The following is a 17,773-nucleotide window of genomic DNA, read 5'->3' as shown; positions in this document are numbered from 1 at the left end:
TTGGAACAAGCTCCATTTTATTATGGAAAGTTAAAAAAACAACAACAGGCAAGAAGGCGCAACGGGGTTGGAGGGGGGGCAGTGAGTAGTCCTTCCACACAACTGTAGTTCGTTTCAGTTGTGAACCATTAAGAAGAACAGAATTAAATAACTCATGGGGATACAAAGTTAGGATTCCCAGCCTTCTCTCTTGGGGAAAACTGAGACACAGTAATACTGAACAACGGTGGAGGAAGCCACCAAGTGACTCTCAGAGACAAACGGAAGGGAGAAGGGAGAGGATCCCAGGCACATGGCTGACAAGTGGGCGTGGCTTGTAAACCTGGGACTTTGGCTAGTGGGGCTGGGAGATGGTGGGATTTGTAAACCAGGCTGTGGTCAAGAGGCAGGAGCTGTAAACAAAAGGGTGGTGACCTAGGGAAGGAGTGGTGAGGATAGGGAGATGTACTTGTAACTGCAGTAGGATTTAGGCCTTCCAGAGTGATGAGTGCTTAGATCCTGGGGGGCCCCCCAGTGAATGCTAAGGCGTCAAAGAACGGTGTGAGGAGGAGTGCCCCCCATCTCCACCCCAACTGAGTTCTTGGTGCTCACTCTTGGACCTCCCAGGGACACTCCAGCCTGCCTGACCCCACCAGGGACCTTGGGGTAAGTGGGAAATTGGACAGTTGGCTTTGCTTCCAGAAATGGAAGGGAAATAGCAAGCTGGAAGATGTTGGCTGCCCGTCTCTTGCCAGGCTCATTTTCAGGGTCTGTCTGCTCTGAATTGTCTGGGCTCCAGGATCCTCAGTTGGGGGAAAGGAGTGAGGTATGTCCCCATGGTTGGAAGATGGGTCACCGCCGGCAGGACTCATCTGCAAGAGAGGAGGTAATCAGGAGAGAGAATGGATGAGAGCCTTCTTCTTCCCACTGCCAGAATTAAAGGGCAGTTGGCATACAGGAAATGCTATATTGTCTTGCAAGTCTTGGGTGCATGCTCAAGATTAGTACTCTACCACTTGAGCCACAATTCCACTTTTGACTTTTTGCTGGTTAACTGGAGATAACAGTCCTTGCCCTGGCTGGCTTTGAACTGCAATCCTCAGATCTCAGCCTCCTAAGTAGCTAGGATTACAGGCATGAGCCACCAGCACCTAGTTGGGCATTCTTTTTTTTTCTTTGCCAGTCCTGGGCCTTGGACTCAGGGCCTGAGCACTGTCCCTGAGCTGCTTTTTGCTCAAGGCTAGCACTCTACCACTTGAGCCACAGCACCACTTCTGGCCTTTTCTGTGTATGTGGTACTGAGGAATCGAACCCAGCCAGGGCTTCGTGCATGCTAGGCAAGCACTCTGCCACTAAGCCACATTCCCAGCCCTCTAGGCATTCTTATAACTGTAACCTCACAGTAATCTTGGGAGAGGCTGAGTAATATATCTAGCTAAGATTCTAGGTGTTTCACAATCCTCCCACATTGCAAGAGGCATTTTTTATTATTACTATTATTAATTGTTGTATTGCTGGGTATTGAACACAGGCCTCAAGCATTCTAGGCAAACAACCTACCATTGAGCTACCACCCCAGCCCTGGAGACAGTTATTAACCGCACTTCATAAATGACAAATTCAGACTAGATTGATCAGATAGGTGCTCTGTGCTTACACACAAGATACAAGCTAGAATTTAAACTCAAGCCTGTCATATCCAACTCTTACATTTTTAATCACAATAATTAAAATGAAGCACTAGGAAAGAGCCATGGTTTTGCAATCTGATGTGTATTTAATCCCCAGAACCTCAGTTTCCCCCATCTGTTCTGTTTGTTTGTTTTTGGCCAGTCCTGTGGCTTGAACTCAGGACTTGGGCACTGTCCCTGAGCTTCTGTTGCTTCACACCACTTCCAGCTTTTTTTGTTTATGTGGTGCTGAGGAATCAAACCCAGGGCTTCATGCTTGCTAGACAAGCACTCTACCACTAAGCCACATTCCCAGCTCTCCCCATCTGTTAAAGGAGCAGCTGACATTTGAGGCCAAACCCCAACTGCCAACGCACACCCTTAATCCTTCAGTCTGGACCACACTGCCTACAACACCAGGGGGCGCCCTTGGGTTGGCATTCCTGCCTGCACTTACCCACAATTAGGGCCTTGGTGCGCAGCCCACCTTGGAGCTCCCGCTGCAGCAGCAGCAGTTCCTCCTCATCCTCTTCATCGTCAGGCTGGGCCTCTGGGGGGTTGGAGGAACTGGGGGGCTCGGGCTCCGGGCCCAGCTCCTCCAGTACCGAACTCTCCGAGGGGTATTGGTAGGTGGTCTCCAGAGCCGTCTCACTGAAGGAGATCTTGAGCTGAGGCAGGAGAGGAAGAGGGAATAGACAGAGTGGGGAGTTAGTAACAGACTTAGGCACCTGTCTGTCCATTCAGTTTTCCTTCCAGTAAGACTCTCCAATCCTAGATCTTCCCTCTTCAATCACATATTCAAAAAAACCCAACAGACCTAGTTCACAATAGCCAGCTGGTAGAATCAGCCGCGATGCCCAATAACTGATAAATGGATAAAGAAAATATAACACATACATAGTCTACAAATGGAATATCACTCAGACATCAAGAAATAGAAATTGGAGGGCTCAGAATATGGCCTGGTTGTAGAGTGCTTGCCTGGCATACATGAAGCCCTGGGTTCAATTCCTCAGTACCACATAAGCAGAAAAAGCCAGAAGTGGCACTGTGGCTCAAGTGGTAGAGTGCTAGCCCTTGAGCAAAAAGAAGCCGGGGACAGTGCCCATGCCCTGAGTTCAAGCTCCAGGACTGGCAAAAAAAAAAAAAGAAAAAGAAAGAAAGAAAAAAAGAAACAGAAATTGTGTCACTTGCAGACAAGTAAAAAGCCAAATAATCATGCTTTCACTCATTTGTGTAATCTAGACTTCAATGACATATACGTAGACATATATGTATATATACATGCATATATGTATATTCTAATTATAGGCTTTGTTGGGGGATGACCAGGAGGAGAAGAGTTAAAACAAACAATAGAAGGGAAAAGCTGTTTCCACTTGCCAGGGTAATTCTGGCTGGAAAGCCAGAATGGGCCTCCTATTCCTCCCTCTTTGAGGACCCCAGCCTGACTCCCTTTTCGAGGGGACTCCAGGGACAGGAATGTCCCAGAGCAATGGAAAACTAACAATGCCATCCCACGCTTGTCAAAATACAACGCGATGAAGACGAGAATGGCAGGGCATGCCTCCTGACAGTCTGCTTCAAAGCAGGGAGACTATTTTTCCTCCATTGGTTATAAGGTACCCATGTTAAATGGCAACTGAGTTTTCCCTTTGGTTGATCTTGTGAATGATCTCACTCACATGCCTCCATGTATCCGGGACCCGATTAAACCAGTGTGACAGCTAAAACTGAGACGAAAACCTGTTGTTTAAGAAGGTACAAGTACAAGACCCAAATTCAAGCCCCAGTACTGGCATTAAAAAAATTTTTTTAAAGGGGCTGGGGATATGGCCTAGTGGCAAGAGTGCCTGCCTCGGATACACGAGGCCCTAGGTTCGATTCCCCAGCACCACATATACAGAAAACCGCCAGAAGCGGTGCTGTGGCTCAAGCGGCAGAGTGCTAGCCTTGAGCGAGAAGAAGCCAGGGACAGTGCTCAGGCCCTGAGTCCAAGGCCCAGGACTGGCAAAAAAAAAAAAAAAAAAAAAATTTTTTTAAAGACAGCATGAATCTTACTGATGGACTGGGAATGTGGCTTAGTGTTAAGAGTGCTTGCCTAGCATGCACGAAGCACTGGGTTTGATTCCTCAGTACCATATAAACAGAAAAAGCCAAAAGTGACGTTGTGGCTGAAGAGGTAGACGTGCTAGCCTTGAGCTTAGAAGCTCAGGAACAGTGCTCAGGCCCTGAGTCCAAGCCCCAGGACTAGAAAAAAAAAAAAAGTACAATAAATCTATTGAAACTGTTTTAAGAAGCATGGAGGGAGGGATAAGGAAGAGAGATAAAGGTATTAATGGAGTACAATGTACAAATACAAAGAAATGTCATAATGAAACCCACTTTTTACAACTAATATATGCAAATAAAAGTATCTTAGAGGGGCTGGGAATATAGCCTAGTGGCAAGAGTGCCTGCCTCGGATACACGAGGCCCTAGGTTCGATTCCCCAGCACCACATATACAGAAAACGGCCAGAAGCGGCGCTGTGGCTCAAGTGGCGGAGTGCTAGCCTTGAGCGGGAAGAAGCCAGGGACAGTGCTCAGGCCCTGAGTCCAAGGCCCAGGACTGGCCAAAAAAAAAGTATCTTAGAAAAAAAAAAAAAGAAAGCAAACAGTTGGGCACTGGTGGCTCACTTCTGTAATCACAACTACTCAAGGAGCTGAGATCCTGAAGGATTTGTAGTCTGAAGCCAGCCTGGGCAGAAAGTTCAAGAGTCCATTTCCAATTAAACCAGTAAAAAGCTGGGCTAGAGGTTTGGCTCATGTGGTAGAGTGCCAGCTTAGAGGAAGCAAGCCTAGAAAGAGCTTAAGGCTCTGAGTTCAAACTTCTTGTTAAAAAACAAACAAAGAGGGCTGGGGATATAGCCTAGTGGCAAGAGTGCCTGCCTCGGATACACGAGGCCCTAGGTTCTATTCCCCAGCACCACATATACAGAAAACGGCCAGAAGCGGCGCTGTGGCTCAAGTGGCAGAGTGCTAGCCTTGAGTGGGAAGAAGCCAGGGACGGTGCTCGGGCCCTGAGTCCAAGGCCCAGGACTGGCCAAAAAAAAAAAAAACAAAACAAAGAAAAACAAACTTAAAAAACCCAGACTTTTGGGGCTGGGAATATGGCCTAGTGGCAAGAGTACTTGCCACATATACGTTGAAGCACTGGGTTTGATTCCCCAGCACCACATATATAGAAAACGGCCAGAAGTGGCGCTGTGGCTTAAGTGGCAGAGTGCTAGCCTTGAGCAAAAAGAAGCCAGGAATAGTGCTCAGGCTCTGAGTCCAAGGCCCAAGACTGGCAAACAACAACAACAACAACAACACCAACAACAAACAGACTTTTGGCCCAGTTTTCTCACTAGGGCCTGGGGGCTGAGTTAAGTAACCTAAGGCCAAGGGCCCTTTCCCTCAGAGCACGAGAGGCAAAGGTGTAGAAAATTAAACTACACCGAGATGGGTTCTGTGATCAGAACTAGAGCCTTTGGGCACCCTGAGAGCAATGAAGCAGGCTTCTGGAGATGGTGAGACTTGAGCTGATCAAGACAGTAAAGAGCTGGCCAAGGATCCCAGGCAAAAAGTAAAAATGAAACAAGTCCCCTTGGCCTTTTGTTCTCCCCTGGGAAACCCCTTCTCCCACAGCTATCCTCACCCCACTTTTCTCTCTCATGGCTAGCTACACCCAAAGCAAAGGGGTTTAGGACTGAGAAGGGATGGGAGACCACTGACAAAAGGCCCAGAGGGACCAAGAGACTTTCTCCTAATACACAAGGGTGAAAATGAGCACCTAAAAGATATAACTAAGGGAGGTGACAGGCAGAAAGGAAAATCTACTCAAACAAACTAGGGCCAGGGTAGAACGGATGGCAGCCTGCCTAAAAAGGCTGTTCCAAGAGCAGGTGAGCCCAGTTGTTCTCAGTGCCTTCTACCCTTCCCCTCAGGCCTCTTAAAGACACTCCAGGGGAAGGGCACAGCAGGATTAACTCTAGGATTAGTGAGAGACAAATGGGAGTCCAGAGGATCTACTGGGTGTCTGCTGAGGAAGACTTGGGGCTGGGCTGCGAGGACTGTGGCCGCCCCGTGCTTGCTGGGGGCTGTCTGGGATGTGACACCTGGGTCCCTAGGTAAGGCAGGGACTGGATGTGTCACTCCTAGACTCTGAATCCTACAGTGGCTCTCCATCTCACTTGGAGCAAAGGCCTGAGCCTGACTAAAGCCTAAAGGACACTCTCACCTACCATGCCATTCCCCCTGACTTCTCTGCATCTTCGCCAGCTCTGGCCATGCCAGCCTACAGGTGCACTTCTACCTCAGGGCCATTGCACTGGCTGTGCCCTCTGCCTGTGACATTTCTCTCAGATATTCTTCTTGCTATCCCCTCCCAGTCACAAATTGCCCAATTCACTCTTCCCACTAACCAAGTCTCTAAATTACTTACTCTTTTCTAACTTCCTATAGGAATACAGTTCCTGGGTACCTCTTGGGGATTGGTTCTAGAACCTTTGTGGATACCAACATTTTTGTCTTCAGGTGCTCAAGTCCGTGTGTGTGTGCACACACGCATGTGTGCACTGGCTCTGGTGCTAGGACTTAAACTCAGAGCCTCTTGCTTTCACTTGGCTTTTCTTCCCCCTCAAGGCTGGTACTCTACCACTTGAACCATACCTCTGCTTCTAGATTTCTGCTGGATGAATGGAGATAAGAGTCTCATGGGCCAGGCATTGGTGGCTCACACATGTAATCATAGCTACTCAGGAGGCTGAGATCTGAGGATGGCGGTTCAAATCCAGCTCGGGCAGAGTAAACTACTCAGAAAGAGCCAGAAAAGGTGCTGTGGCTCAAGTGTACAGTGCTAGCCTTGAGCACAAAGAGGCTCAGGAACAGCGCCCAGGCCCTGAGGTTTAAGCCTCAGAACCAACACAATTTTTAAAAATTGTCTCACGAACTTTTCTTGGTGGGCTAGCTTTTAACAGAGATCCTTATAGTCAGATCTCACTTTCCTAAGTAGCTAGGATTACAGGCATGAGCCACCAATGGTCCAATCGACCTCCATAGGCTTTTATTGCTTATAATACCTAATATAACATAAATGCTATGTTACACTGTACTGCCTAGAGAATAATAACAGCAAAGTCCCTACATGTCAAAACAGGCATGCTTCTTCTCGGATGCACAACTGGTTGAGCCTAGGGATATAGAGTCACGTGCAGACCGCTGACAGTACTCACTACTTTTTTTTTTGCCAGTCCTGGAGCTTGGACTCAGGGCCTGAGCACTGTCCCTGGCTTCTGTTTGCTCAAGGCTAGCACTCTCCCACTTGAGCCATAGCGCCACTTCTGGCCATTTTCTATATAGGTGGTGCTGGGGAATCGAACCCAGGGCTTCATGTATATGAGGCAAGCACTCTTGCCACTAGGCCATATTCCCAGCCCAGTACTTACTACTCTTGTGTCTGCTGTTGACAGGAAATTGGAAGGAGCTACAATGGATAAGGTAAAAGTTTGGTCCAGACATGTGAGATGATGTCTCAACAGAGTATCAAGCCTGGGGAAACAGTTGGGAAATAGCCCAGAACATACACAGTTGACGACCCGCACACCTAGTTCATGTCTATGGCCATGCAGATAGAATCAAGTGACAGCAAGCAGTCTGCTTAACACCCCAACTTCTCCAAAGAAAACTTTGTCGCTGATAGACTTACCCACACTCACTTCTGTTTTGTTTCCTTTTTTATGTCCCCCTTTGGGATCACAAGCTCTGTAGTTTACAATCTGATCCATTCTAGAATGGGTTCATTTTATTTGCTCAGTTGGTGTCACCCCCTACCATTTTCCACTTGCTTCTTGCCTTGCTAGCTGCCCCCCTTCATCTCCTGACTGGGCTTTCAGGAATGCACAGCCCGTGTGGGGGATGGGACTGAGGGAGATGACTCACTCACTCCTCTCCCATCAGCTATATAAGGGCACAAGGGGGCCCGATGGAGAGGGAGGGACAGATTGCTAAGCCAGAGGGGCCTCCAGGGAAGGGCACAGCCCATCTCATGGGCTCCATGGCCGGGCTAGGGGTTTTCGCTAGATAGCAGGGATAAGTTTGATGGGAGCAGCCTTAAATAACTCCAGCAAAAGAGTTATTTAGGGAAAGTGAGGCAAGGGGGTAGAGGGGCCCACCTATCATTAAGAGACCAGGCAGTTCCTTCCCAGCGGGGCACTGAGATGGGGACAGGCCTGAGAGAGGGCAGAGAGGGAGGTAGCCAGGTCAGGGGAACTCTGCATTGCCTCGGCCCCACCTCCACCCCCCACCCCCAGAGTGGCTGCTTCCTTATTCTCTCACCACATCCTGAGCTCAGTTCTGGCAGGCCTATGGCCTAGCATCCCCCACTGGGCCCCAACAGCCTTCCGGGCCCCCACCCCAGGCTTCCTGTTTGGAAGATCTGCTTCCGGCCCCTCTAGTCTCTGACCTAGGTATGGTTACCGTCACAGGTCCTGCTCTGTCCTGGGTTCCTGACTCCCATCAGATGGTTTTGGTCCCAAAGCTTCATTCACACTTGTTCATTACCCAAGAGGACAAGCCTCCTCCCCAAAGAACAAACCAACCTCATAGGAAGTGACTTTTCTCAACACCTCAGCCTGTGAGAATTTCCGGTCCTCCCCAGCCCAGCCCTCAGGGGAAAGAGCTGATGGCTGACAGAAGGCTGGGATAGATTCCCAAGCAGGGAGGCCACAGACGGATTCTCCCTGAAGAAGAGAGGGAATAAAATCACACCCTCAAGCTTAACCCTGATCTTTGGTCCCAGTGGTTTCCCAGGGCAGGACTGGTTGTATGTAAGGAAGGAATTGGGCCAGGGCTGGGGAGGTGGGGAAGAGGGGGGAGCCAGTCTAGCTGTCCCCATTTCCCTTCACATCCTGGTTCAAGTCTAACCTTTGACCTTCTTCCCGCCTCAGCTCCCACCCCTGTCCCACTATACCCAGGCCAATTTTGGCATTCAGCTCTGTGCCACCAAATGTACCTCTGTCTTGTTTTCTACCCCCAAGGGAGGAAAAAGCCCCGAGGAACTGGAACAGAGGGGAAAACCAAGGGCTGAGCCAGTCCTAGCGAGGGGAGGGGGAACCCCAAGGAGGAAGGACAGGGAGGCTGGGGGTGGGGATATTTTGGAAGAGGAGAAGGCTTTTCTTGTCCCCAGAGAGAAGGAAGCACTGTCTGTAGCAGTGGCCCAGCTGGGGGTGTACAACCCCGAGGTCACACACTTCAAATGGCCTCTGTGTGAGTCGCTCCCATGGGGCAGACTTAGGGGTTCAAAAGCCTTCTCTCTGCTCTTTGGCCAGCCTTGTTCTACCTCCCTCTTCCCTTTATTCTGGGATGTCCCCAGTCTCCTCTGCCTGCCCTTCTTCCTGGGGGCTGTAAGACCAAGCTGCTTCCTGTCTTTTCTTCCTAGAACCCCCAACTCTCCCTTCTACCTTGCAGGTTCTTTTTCCCTATTTCTACATTCTCTCCTCTCCAAAGCTGTGATCTCATCCCATAACCCATGCTCAGGGCTCTAAGGTGATCTCCAAACTACCACCAGATGGGCTGAGGGTGATCACAGACTCAAAGGAAAGGAAAGAAAGGAAGAAGGGAGGACTCAAAGCCTGAGGGAAGAGAGAGGCAGCAGCAGCCTGGGCACACCCTGAAAATGACACACCCAGACACAAGCAACTTGATTGCTGGGCAGGATCCTTGGGGCTCCAACATGAATGGCAAAGGAGGGCAACTGGGTGTGTGTGCTGAGGGAGGAAGGGAGGTGGCACAGAATGAACCAGAAAGAATAGAAGACCAGAATACAGGAGTATAAAAATCGGTCACCACTGGAGGCTGGACAACTGGAAAGTGGGTTTGTAAAAAGTCAGGCTTGGCAGCAACCCTACCTGTTTATGGTGTCTTTCAGGGGACCCCTTGACAAGGCAGCTGCGGCTGAGACGGAGGTAGCCCCCAAGAACCAAGATCTCTTCAGCAGTCGGGTACCGCTTTTTCCCAGCTCCAGGGGCTGCAGCATCAGCTGGGGCTGGCGTGGCTGGGCTCGCAGGGGGCATAGACCTCCGGGGGTTGACTGTGAAGGTGTGTCCACTGCGGCGGGGGGCCCCTACCCCTGGCCCTGCCTTCACTCCATAGAACAGTCGGCTCATGAGGGGATCCCCAGAGGGCTGGGGGGCAGTTGGGGCTGGGGGTGGGGGAGAGAAAGGGGCTGGTGGTGGGGGCTGGTGCTGTGCTGCTTCCTCTTCCTGTTGTCTAGAGCCTCCAGTCCCGGCATCCTCTGCTGGGAGGGCGGAGGGTTCTGCAGGGCATGGGGTCTGCTGGGTTCTCAGAGGCCTGCTCTGAGCCCCAGCCTCCTCCTTTTCGGCCTCTCCTTCTCCAGCTTCCATACCAGGAGGCCCCAGACGCTTGTCTACAGACTCCGGAGTCTCTGGTTTCTGAGGCTGAATCTCTATGTCCCTGGGTGTCCATTCTCTAGCCTTCCCTGAGTTCAACGTCCATTTCCGCCCTTCTGTTGTCCTGGAGCCCCTCTCCCCATCCTCCACAGGGCTGGGCCTCTGTTCTGCCGTCTCCACTGCCCTGGAGATGTCTTGAGTCTCTTGAGTGAAGGTCCCTGGCAGCCTCGTAGTCTCTTCTGGGGCCATCCCTGGACTCAGCCTCTCTTCTTTTCTCCCACATTCCTCCAAACAGCCTTTCCTTTCTTCTCTCACGCTCAGCCTCCACTCGGATGATTCCAGTGGTACTGAGCTCTGTTCCTGAGACTCTCTAGAGTCAGGCCTCCACAGATGGGCCTCTGTCAAGGCCAACTTCGGGTTGCCAGACTCCCCTGGGCTCAGTCTATTTTCTGTCATCTCTTTTCTCTTGGGACTTTGATCTCTAGGCTCTGTCAGTCTCAGACTCTGCTCTGGAGTTTCTCCAGGGCTCAGCCTCCATTTCTGAGTCTCTGACAACCTTGAGTTCCGGTCTCCCATCTCTCCCGGGCTTGGCCTCCAGTCTCCACTCTCCAAAGGTCTAGGGCTTGACTCTTGGGCTCCCCCTATTCCCAACCTCCTCTCTCGGGCCTCCTTTAGACTTAGTTTCTCTTCTCTTGACTCTCTTCCTTTGGGGCTCTGATCTCTTGAATCCCCAGGGCTGGATCTTCGTTCCCGGGCCTCCAGAGGCCCAGTCTTTCTCTCGGCCAGCAGCTCTTCATTCCGTTGCTGTTGCTGCTGTCGTTCTTGCCGTATGAATCGGTTCTGGTGCACTGGCCCAATGGCCTCCAGGAGAACGGCAGACTCATCTGGGTCTGGAGGTCCAGCCTCGGCAGTTCCAGGTGCAGGGCCAGGCTCAGGGGACAGACCAAGCTTGGCCCTGCGGCGCTCCAGGAGTCCCCGCTTCCAGGCGGGCATTTGGGACAGGCGGTCCCGCTCAGCCTTCTCTCTACCACGAACCACTGCCTCCTCCTGCCGGCGCCGGGCTAACAGCTGTAGCTTCCAGTCTGGGATGGTGGTCATGGTCAAGGAGGTGTGAAGATAGGGAGCACTGGGGACAGAGAACAGAAGGAGAGGTTTCAGAGAGTCTCAGGGGGTGAGACTCTGTAAGGAAGTGGTAGGGAGAAGTGGGACAGAGAGATCAGTGGAGCTGAGGATAAAGACAGGAAACGGGGAGATGAGAGAGGACAGAAGGGGAAATGAAAAAAAAGGGACGAGGAAGGAGGTCTGTGAACCCTGGGGGGCGGGGGGGAAGGGGAAGGGGGAGTGATGCGTGAGGAAGAGTGGAGAGCAGAGGCAGGAGCCAGATTGAGTGGTGTGTGAGAGTGGGAAGGAGCGAGAAGAGCTGGAGTGAGGAGGGAAGGACCAGGGTAGCGAGAGGACCGGGCTCGGGCGAGGCGGTACCCAGGGAAGAGAGTGGGAAGGACGGGGCAGGGAATCTGCCAACGGGGCCTGCGGGGATGCCGGCGAGGCGAGGAGGGGCGGAGAGAGACGAGGCGCGGGGGAGCAGGGGCGATCGGGGAGCGGCGGGGAAGGGAGCGTCTCCGGAGCAGCCCGGCGCGGGCCCTGAGGTCCGGGCGGGCTCCCCGGCGTCGCTCGGCCCCGCCCCCGCGCACCCCGCCCCCAGGGCGGGCCCGGGGAAACACCCTCCCCCGGGACGGTGGGAACCCGGGTGCCGGTGCTGCCAGCGCGTTGCCCGAGACCCCGGCGCCCACCCCTCCGTCCAGTCCGGTCCTCCCCACCCGCCGCACCTCCCGACCAGGCGTCCCCAGGACCAGCTCCCGCGCCCCCCTCCCCGTCCAGCCCGGCTCCTAAGGAAGCTGGACCGAGCCGGCCCTGCCCACCCCCCTCCGACGGCCCGCACAATCTCGGCACAAAGAACAGACAAGCCCGAGGTCCGGGCCGGGGATGGAGAGGGGAACGGAAGCGAGGAGACGGCCTCCCCCACCCCGAGTCCGAGCCGCTCCGTCAACTCACACGCCTCGGGGTCCCGGGGAGGGGGGGCGCGGAGGAACCCGGCGTCCGGAGAGAGGAAGAGGAGGAGAGAGAAGGGGAGAGAGGAGGAGATCCGGAGTCGTGGGGAGGGGAGGAGAGGGAGGGGAGGGGAGGAGGGGGGGGGGAAGAGGGAGCCGGGGAGGCGGCCCGGGACGCGGACGGAGGGGCCGGGCGGGGGGCGGCGACCGCTTTGTCTAAGGACAATGGGGAGCGGGAAGGGGGCGCCGGACGGAGGGGCCGGAGCGCGAGGGGGCGGAGCCGGGGCGGGGCCGCGGCGGGGCGGGCCGCGATCGGCTCCACGCCGCGCGGGAGGCTTCCTCCGGGGACCCCCACCCCCACTTCTGGCGGTGCCCCCCAGTATTCTGCCGCCCCTCCCCCCAGGGTCCCTCACCGGCTTTCTGCCCCGTGGCCCCCGCGAATCTCAGTGTCCAGCGCTCACCCCCGCCCCCCCCTCCAGCTGGTCCACCCCGGGCCCAGGGCGGCGGCCCGTGACTCAGGCCCCCCGGGGGACTCGGGGAGGAAGCGGCAGCTGCTGCCAGCCTGGCCCGCCCTTCCCATCGCGGGCCGCTCCTCCCCGCGCTTTAGCCTTCCCGGGCCTCTTTGTTACAGAGGAATGGGGGGGGGGGGGAGACCAATCGGGCAGCTGCGGGAGAGGTTCTCGGAAGTAAAAGGCTTTGGAGACGTAGCTCCCCTCCACCAGAGCTGCGGTCCCCCGTGTTTCCTGGACTACAGAGGGACAAGGAGGAAGGTGGACGGGGTCCCCCACCCCCCAGTGGGGGCGGGCCCTCGGGGCGTTGCTCTGGGGGCAGCGGCCGCCGGGCGAGGTGGCTACCCCCTCGGGGAGCTTGGCGCTTCCAGCCTCCGGCTCGCCTTTCTCCCCAGACTGCCCCGCAGCCAGGGACACATGGAGAACACTGAATGCACGTGAAAATAATAAAAGGCTGAATTTTATTTTCCGGCAGCGAATGTTCGTCGGAGAGCAGGAAGCCCGAGGTCACCCGAGTTAAGAGCGGGAGAATCCCTTCCCCGAGGCTCGGGGTTGGAGCTCTGGGGCGGGCCGAGGCGCTGGACAGAGTAGGGCAGGGGTGGAGAGGCGTCGCACTAGCCGCAGGCCACTTGACAGATTCTGACCCAGATGCTCGGAGTGGAGGTGGAGATGGAGAAGGGGATCCCTGAGGGACAGAGACAAGGGCAGTGGTCGGGGAAGACCCTTTTCCTTGTAAGGGCAGTCGGGGGTCAGATCCTAAACAGTGAGGAGGCAGGTGAGCTGCACACCCACTTCTTGGCTGGTGAGAAATGATCTTCCAGTCTAGTGGCTGTCGCTTTAAATTCAGGGTATGGGGGTGGATCCAGGGAAGAAAGTCTCAGCAGTGACAGGGACAGCCCCTAAAGTCCGTGGAGTTTAATCTCTGTCTGCTGTTAATTGATTTGAGGGGGGAAAGTTGAGGGGCTTGGAAGTAGAGTTCATTCTTCACTCTGCCTCCCCATCCTGGGGCCGGGCTAGCAGGTGGAGTTTTCTTTGTAACTGAGCCTTCAAGTATCTGAGGTCTTGCTGGTCGAGTCCATGAGCCAGACCCAGGTAGAGGGTAAGGAGGAGAGCAAGGAGGAAGCGGTCGGTGCCCAGGGTGGGGACCACCCACAGAACTGTCAGCAGTTCCACACACACTGGGTGGCGAAGGTGGGAAAAGAGCCTCAGAGCCCGGGGAGACTTCAGTGCCAGAGGCTCACCCAGCCCTAGCACATGGTAGTACACCTAGGAGAGAGCCGCAGAGAAATCCAGCTAAGTTCTTTTCCCAACTCAGCCACCACTGTCCTCTTCCAGGCATTACCCTGCTAGAAATCAAGCCTAGTGCCCCTCCCTCCTCCCCCTTGCCCTTCAAGCCCCTGATCTCTAGTCTTTGCATTCTCTCCAAGCCTAGGAGATTGATTAAAAGTTGTTGATCTTTGAGGGAAGACTAGAAGGGGTAGTGGGGGGAGGGGGAGTACATAGCAAGGGAAGGGAGGAATAACTCGGGAGCAGGGAAACCCAAGGGGAAGGGAGAAAGATGAATTCTAGATAAGGTTAGAGGTCTTATGGATCTGGGAGTTTCACCTGTTTGAGGCCCATGAGCTCAGCGTAGTCAAAGACGAGAAGAATGCTGAAGATGAGGAGCCAGGAGATGACGTGGAGCACAAAGCAGAGGAGGGGCACCCAGGTGGCCCAGGGCTCACCCCGAGCTTCCCACAGTACAGGGCCTCTGGGTACAGGGTCCCAGTACCGCATCACCAACTGGGGAAGAACAAAGTTGCTGGGTATCCCAGCAACTCAACTGCCCACAGGGGAGAGACCCAGACGGCCCCTCCCCCAGGAGAGCCCACAGTTCACCCCTATGGATCCCCAGCCAATAGTTTACCATGTGAAGGGTGCTGGATGAGATTCTAAGGACATGAAGGGTGACCTATCACTAGATGGGATTTACAGAAGTGTTTAGAAAGTAGCCTATGCTAAGGACCCAGTGAAAACACAAAGTAACTGGAAAGCAAGTCTCCTGAGACCTAGGGAGGTAGTTTGTAGAACAGAGTAAGACTAAGGAGTTAGCCAGGCGCTAGTGGCTCACCCTGTAGTCCTAACTACTCAACAGGCCCGGGTCTGAGGACTGCAATTCCAAGCCAGCCTGGACAGGAAAGCTTGTGAGACTCTGATCTCTAATTAACTGCCCCAAAGGTAGAGCTGTGGCTCAAGGGGTAGAGCACTAGACTTAAGAAAATAAACAACAACAAGAAAACCCCTCAGGGATAGCACCCAGGTCCTGAGTTCAAACCCTGACTGGCACCAAAAAAAGATAGAAACTAAGGAATAAAGGAGGGAAAATTACAACATGAACAAAGTTGCAAAGGTGAGAATGCACACATTGTGCTTGGGGGAATGACAAGCACATTCTTCTTGATAAAAAGGAGGATGTGTGCCCTTGTAGAATGGAAGCTGAGATTAACACCCTCAGTTCTCTTCTTATATCCATATTTTGCCCCTCCACTCCAGGGATTCTGTCTCCCTTGAGGACTCAGCTGCTAGGATCTCATACCTGTAAGGCCAGGGCAGTGCAGGCCACATACAGTGACCTCTGAAGGACTCCAAAGTACCGGGATATCCATGCCTTCGCTGTCTCAGTTGCCATGAGGCTGTGTTGCCCAACAAATAGCAGCAGGAGCCCCAGATCCCAAGCCAGAGAGCTCAGGACACTGTGATCCTGCAGAGCGGCTAGCCATCCCTGACGGGAATCTAGGGGAGACGGGGAGGGAGAAAGGGACAAAGGATGGAGAAGATAGAGGAACTATTTCCCCTTTCCTCTCCTCTGCCTTTGGGGCCCCAGGTCAGGTGCCTTCATTGTTTTTAAGAATTCTCATGCTTTCCCTGTAGGCTACGTCCAGTTCACATTCCCAGTCCTTCTATTTTTCCTCTTCTCCGGGCCTCCTTCAGACCTGGGGAAGAGGATTGCTGGGAAAATGCACGTTGGGCAGTCATAGATGGCATGGTCAGCGGGTCCTCCAAATTCTCCCTCCTTTTAACACCCCTCCACTATGGTTCTATCTAAAAAAAAAAAAGACACTTTTTCCCCACACTATCTTGTGCATGGCCCTTTCCCCTCATACTTAGTCCCCACTTTTCAGTTTCTCCCAACAGCTCATCTTATTTAGCGCGGTTCCCCCGGTAGCTTCCCACAGCAGCTTTTGTGGTTCAAGTTCCCGGGCTGGGACTTCCCTGTCATTTGTCTCCAAGCCCCGCCCCCCGGGCTCCAGCCCCACCTCCCGGCTCTGCACCTCCCGGCTCCAGAGCTCATCCTCGATCTTTCCCTCTCACCTGGATCGCCCGACTCCTGGGTCCCTCCAAGAAGAGGCCGAAGGGAGGTGAAGCGCACGAACTCCACTCCAGTGCCAAAGGCCAGAATGAAAGAAGCGAGGGCGGCCGGGACGAGCAACAGTGCAGGGGCCATGGCGAGAAACCGAGGGGTGGGGAGAGGGGCGGGCTTAGGATTCCCGCGGCTGCAAGCCCCGCCTCTCGCCCGGGGCGCTGCCCATCTGGGCGGGCTCTTGCCAGCTAACACCTCAGTTTCATGCCCGCCCAGCTCGTCCTGGAGGGTGCGGGGTGTAAGTTTCTCCAGCCTGCAATCTGCGCGTCACTGAAGGGAATGTTAGAACCCCGAGGGGGTTGTTAAGGGCAGCCGCTCGGGGGCCACCCACGTGGGGTGAGTCCCAGCTCAGCGAGCTGGTTTCTGCATTTAAAATACAGTTCCTCTTGTTGGGCTCTTGTGGAAACAGAGAAGCCCGTTTTCTCGAACTTGCCATGGCTAGAAAACCACCAGTGGGAGCTCACAAATTCTCAGGTGACACTTCCATAATGAATCCTAAGAGAATACACTTTGGGCTGGGAATATGGCCTAGTGGCAAGAGAGCTTGCCTCTTATACATGAGGCCCTGGGTTCAATTCCACAGCACCACATATATAGAAACGGCCAAAGGTGGCGCTGTGGCTCAAGTAGCAGAGTGCTAGCCTTGAGCAAAAAAAGGAAGCCAGGGACAGCGCTCAGGTCCTGAGTCCAAGGCCCAGGACTGGCAAAAAAATAAATAAATAAAGAGAATACACTTTGACCCAGACTGAGAACACAAACCCCAAATCACCTACTTTTTTAGGTTTGTAGCCCAGACTGTCCTTGCACTTGCCATCCCCCTGCCATTACAGATATGTACCATCACACTCAACATATATATTATTATATATAGGCGTACACATATGCCTATACATAAACACACGTATTCCCAGGCCCCAACATTTTTTTTCTTTTTTGCCAATCCTGAGGCTTTGAGCTCAAGGCCTGAGTGCTGTCCTTGAACTTATTTTGCTCAAGGCTAGCACTCTTCCACTTGAGCCACAGTGTCACTTCTGACTTTCTGTGTAGGTGGTACTGAGGAATTGAATCCAGAGCTTCGTGCATGCTAGGGGCAAGCACTCTACCACTAAGTCACTTTTTTTTTTTTTTGTCCAGTCCTGGGCCTTGGACTCAGGCCCTGAGCACTGTCCCTGGCTTCCTTTTTGCTCAAGGCTAGCACTCTGCCACTTGAGCCACAGCACTGCTTCTGGCCGTTTTCTGTATATGTGGTGCTGGGGAATCGAACCCAGGGCCTCATGTATACGAGGTAAGCTCTCTCACCACTAGGCCATATCCCCAGTCCCTGAGTCACATTTTTTAAATGACTATTTTACAACAAAAATACCCTTTAAAGATAAGTTGAAAGGACAAAGAACTACAGTGAAGTTTTTGTTTTGTGATGCTGGGCATCACACCCAGGGCGGACATTGTGATGCCAGCACTTGGGAGGCTGAAGCAAGAGGACCCTGAAGGTGAGGCTATCAAGCAAGTTCCTGCAAACAAGGGGCTGGGAATATGACCTAGTGGTAGAGCGCTTTCCTGACATATGTGAAACCCTGGGTTTTATTCCTTAGCACCACAAAAACAGAAAAAGCTGGAAGTGGCGCTGTGGCTCAAGTGGTAGAGTGCTAGCTTTGAGCAAAAAGAAGCTCAGGGACAGTGCCCAGGCCCTGAGTTCAAGCCCCAGGACTGGCCAAAACAAAACAAAACACAGGGCC

The 17,773-nt window shown here is 53.4% G+C and overlaps 2 protein-coding genes across 2 annotated transcripts; both read right to left on the bottom strand.

Moving 5' to 3' along the window:
* Positions 1–12,170, bottom strand: Ppp1r18 (protein phosphatase 1 regulatory subunit 18). Its single transcript, XM_048348135.1, has 4 exons — positions 12,133–12,170; positions 9,580–11,206; positions 2,107–2,317; positions 1–851 (listed from the first exon to the last, which is right to left on the bottom strand). The coding sequence occupies exons 2-4, from the start codon at positions 11,176–11,178 to the stop codon at positions 832–834; spliced, it is 1,830 nt and encodes a 609-aa protein (XP_048204092.1). The 5' UTR covers positions 11,179–11,206; positions 12,133–12,170; the 3' UTR covers positions 1–831.
* Positions 12,171–13,083: 913 nt separating this feature from the next.
* Nrm (nurim) lies at positions 13,084–16,404 on the bottom strand. Its single transcript, XM_048348178.1, has 4 exons — positions 15,989–16,404; positions 15,213–15,409; positions 14,243–14,419; positions 13,084–13,903 (listed from the first exon to the last, which is right to left on the bottom strand). Exons 1-4 carry the CDS (start codon positions 16,119–16,121, stop codon positions 13,622–13,624), a joined length of 789 nt encoding a protein of 262 aa, XP_048204135.1. The 5' UTR covers positions 16,122–16,404; the 3' UTR covers positions 13,084–13,621.
* Between the last annotated feature and the right edge of the window lie 1,369 nt (positions 16,405–17,773).

Source organism: Perognathus longimembris, chromosome 6 (assembly GCF_023159225.1).
Source record: "Perognathus longimembris pacificus isolate PPM17 chromosome 6, ASM2315922v1, whole genome shotgun sequence".
In the NCBI taxonomy this organism is placed as follows: Eukaryota; Metazoa; Chordata; class Mammalia; order Rodentia; family Heteromyidae; genus Perognathus; species Perognathus longimembris.
This window is presented reverse-complemented; position numbering and strand designations above follow the sequence as displayed.

Bases quoted from the DNA above. Each gene is read 5' to 3' on its own strand.
- Ppp1r18 (XM_048348135.1), bottom strand. From the start codon at position 11,178: ATGACCACCATCCCAGACTGGAAGCTACAGCTGTTAGCCCGGCGCCGG. The intron at 2,318-9,579 runs GTAGGGTTGCTG...CTCCTGCCTCAG, and splicing joins CTGAAAGACACCATAAACAG to CTCAAGATCTCCTTCAGTGA. The intron at 852-2,106 runs GTAAGTGCAGGC...CCTCTCTTGCAG, and splicing joins CACCAAGGCCCTAATTGTGG to ATGAGTCCTGCCGGCGGTGA.
- Nrm (XM_048348178.1), bottom strand. From the start codon at position 16,121: ATGGCCCCTGCACTGTTGCTCGTCCCGGCCGCCCTCGCTTCTTTCATT. The intron at 15,410-15,988 runs GTGAGAGGGAAA...CGTCTCCCCTAG, and splicing joins CCAGGAGTCGGGCGATCCAG to ATTCCCGTCAGGGATGGCTA. The intron at 13,904-14,242 runs GTGAAACTCCCA...GCTCTCTCCTAG, and splicing joins AGCTCATGGGCCTCAAACAG to GTGTACTACCATGTGCTAGG.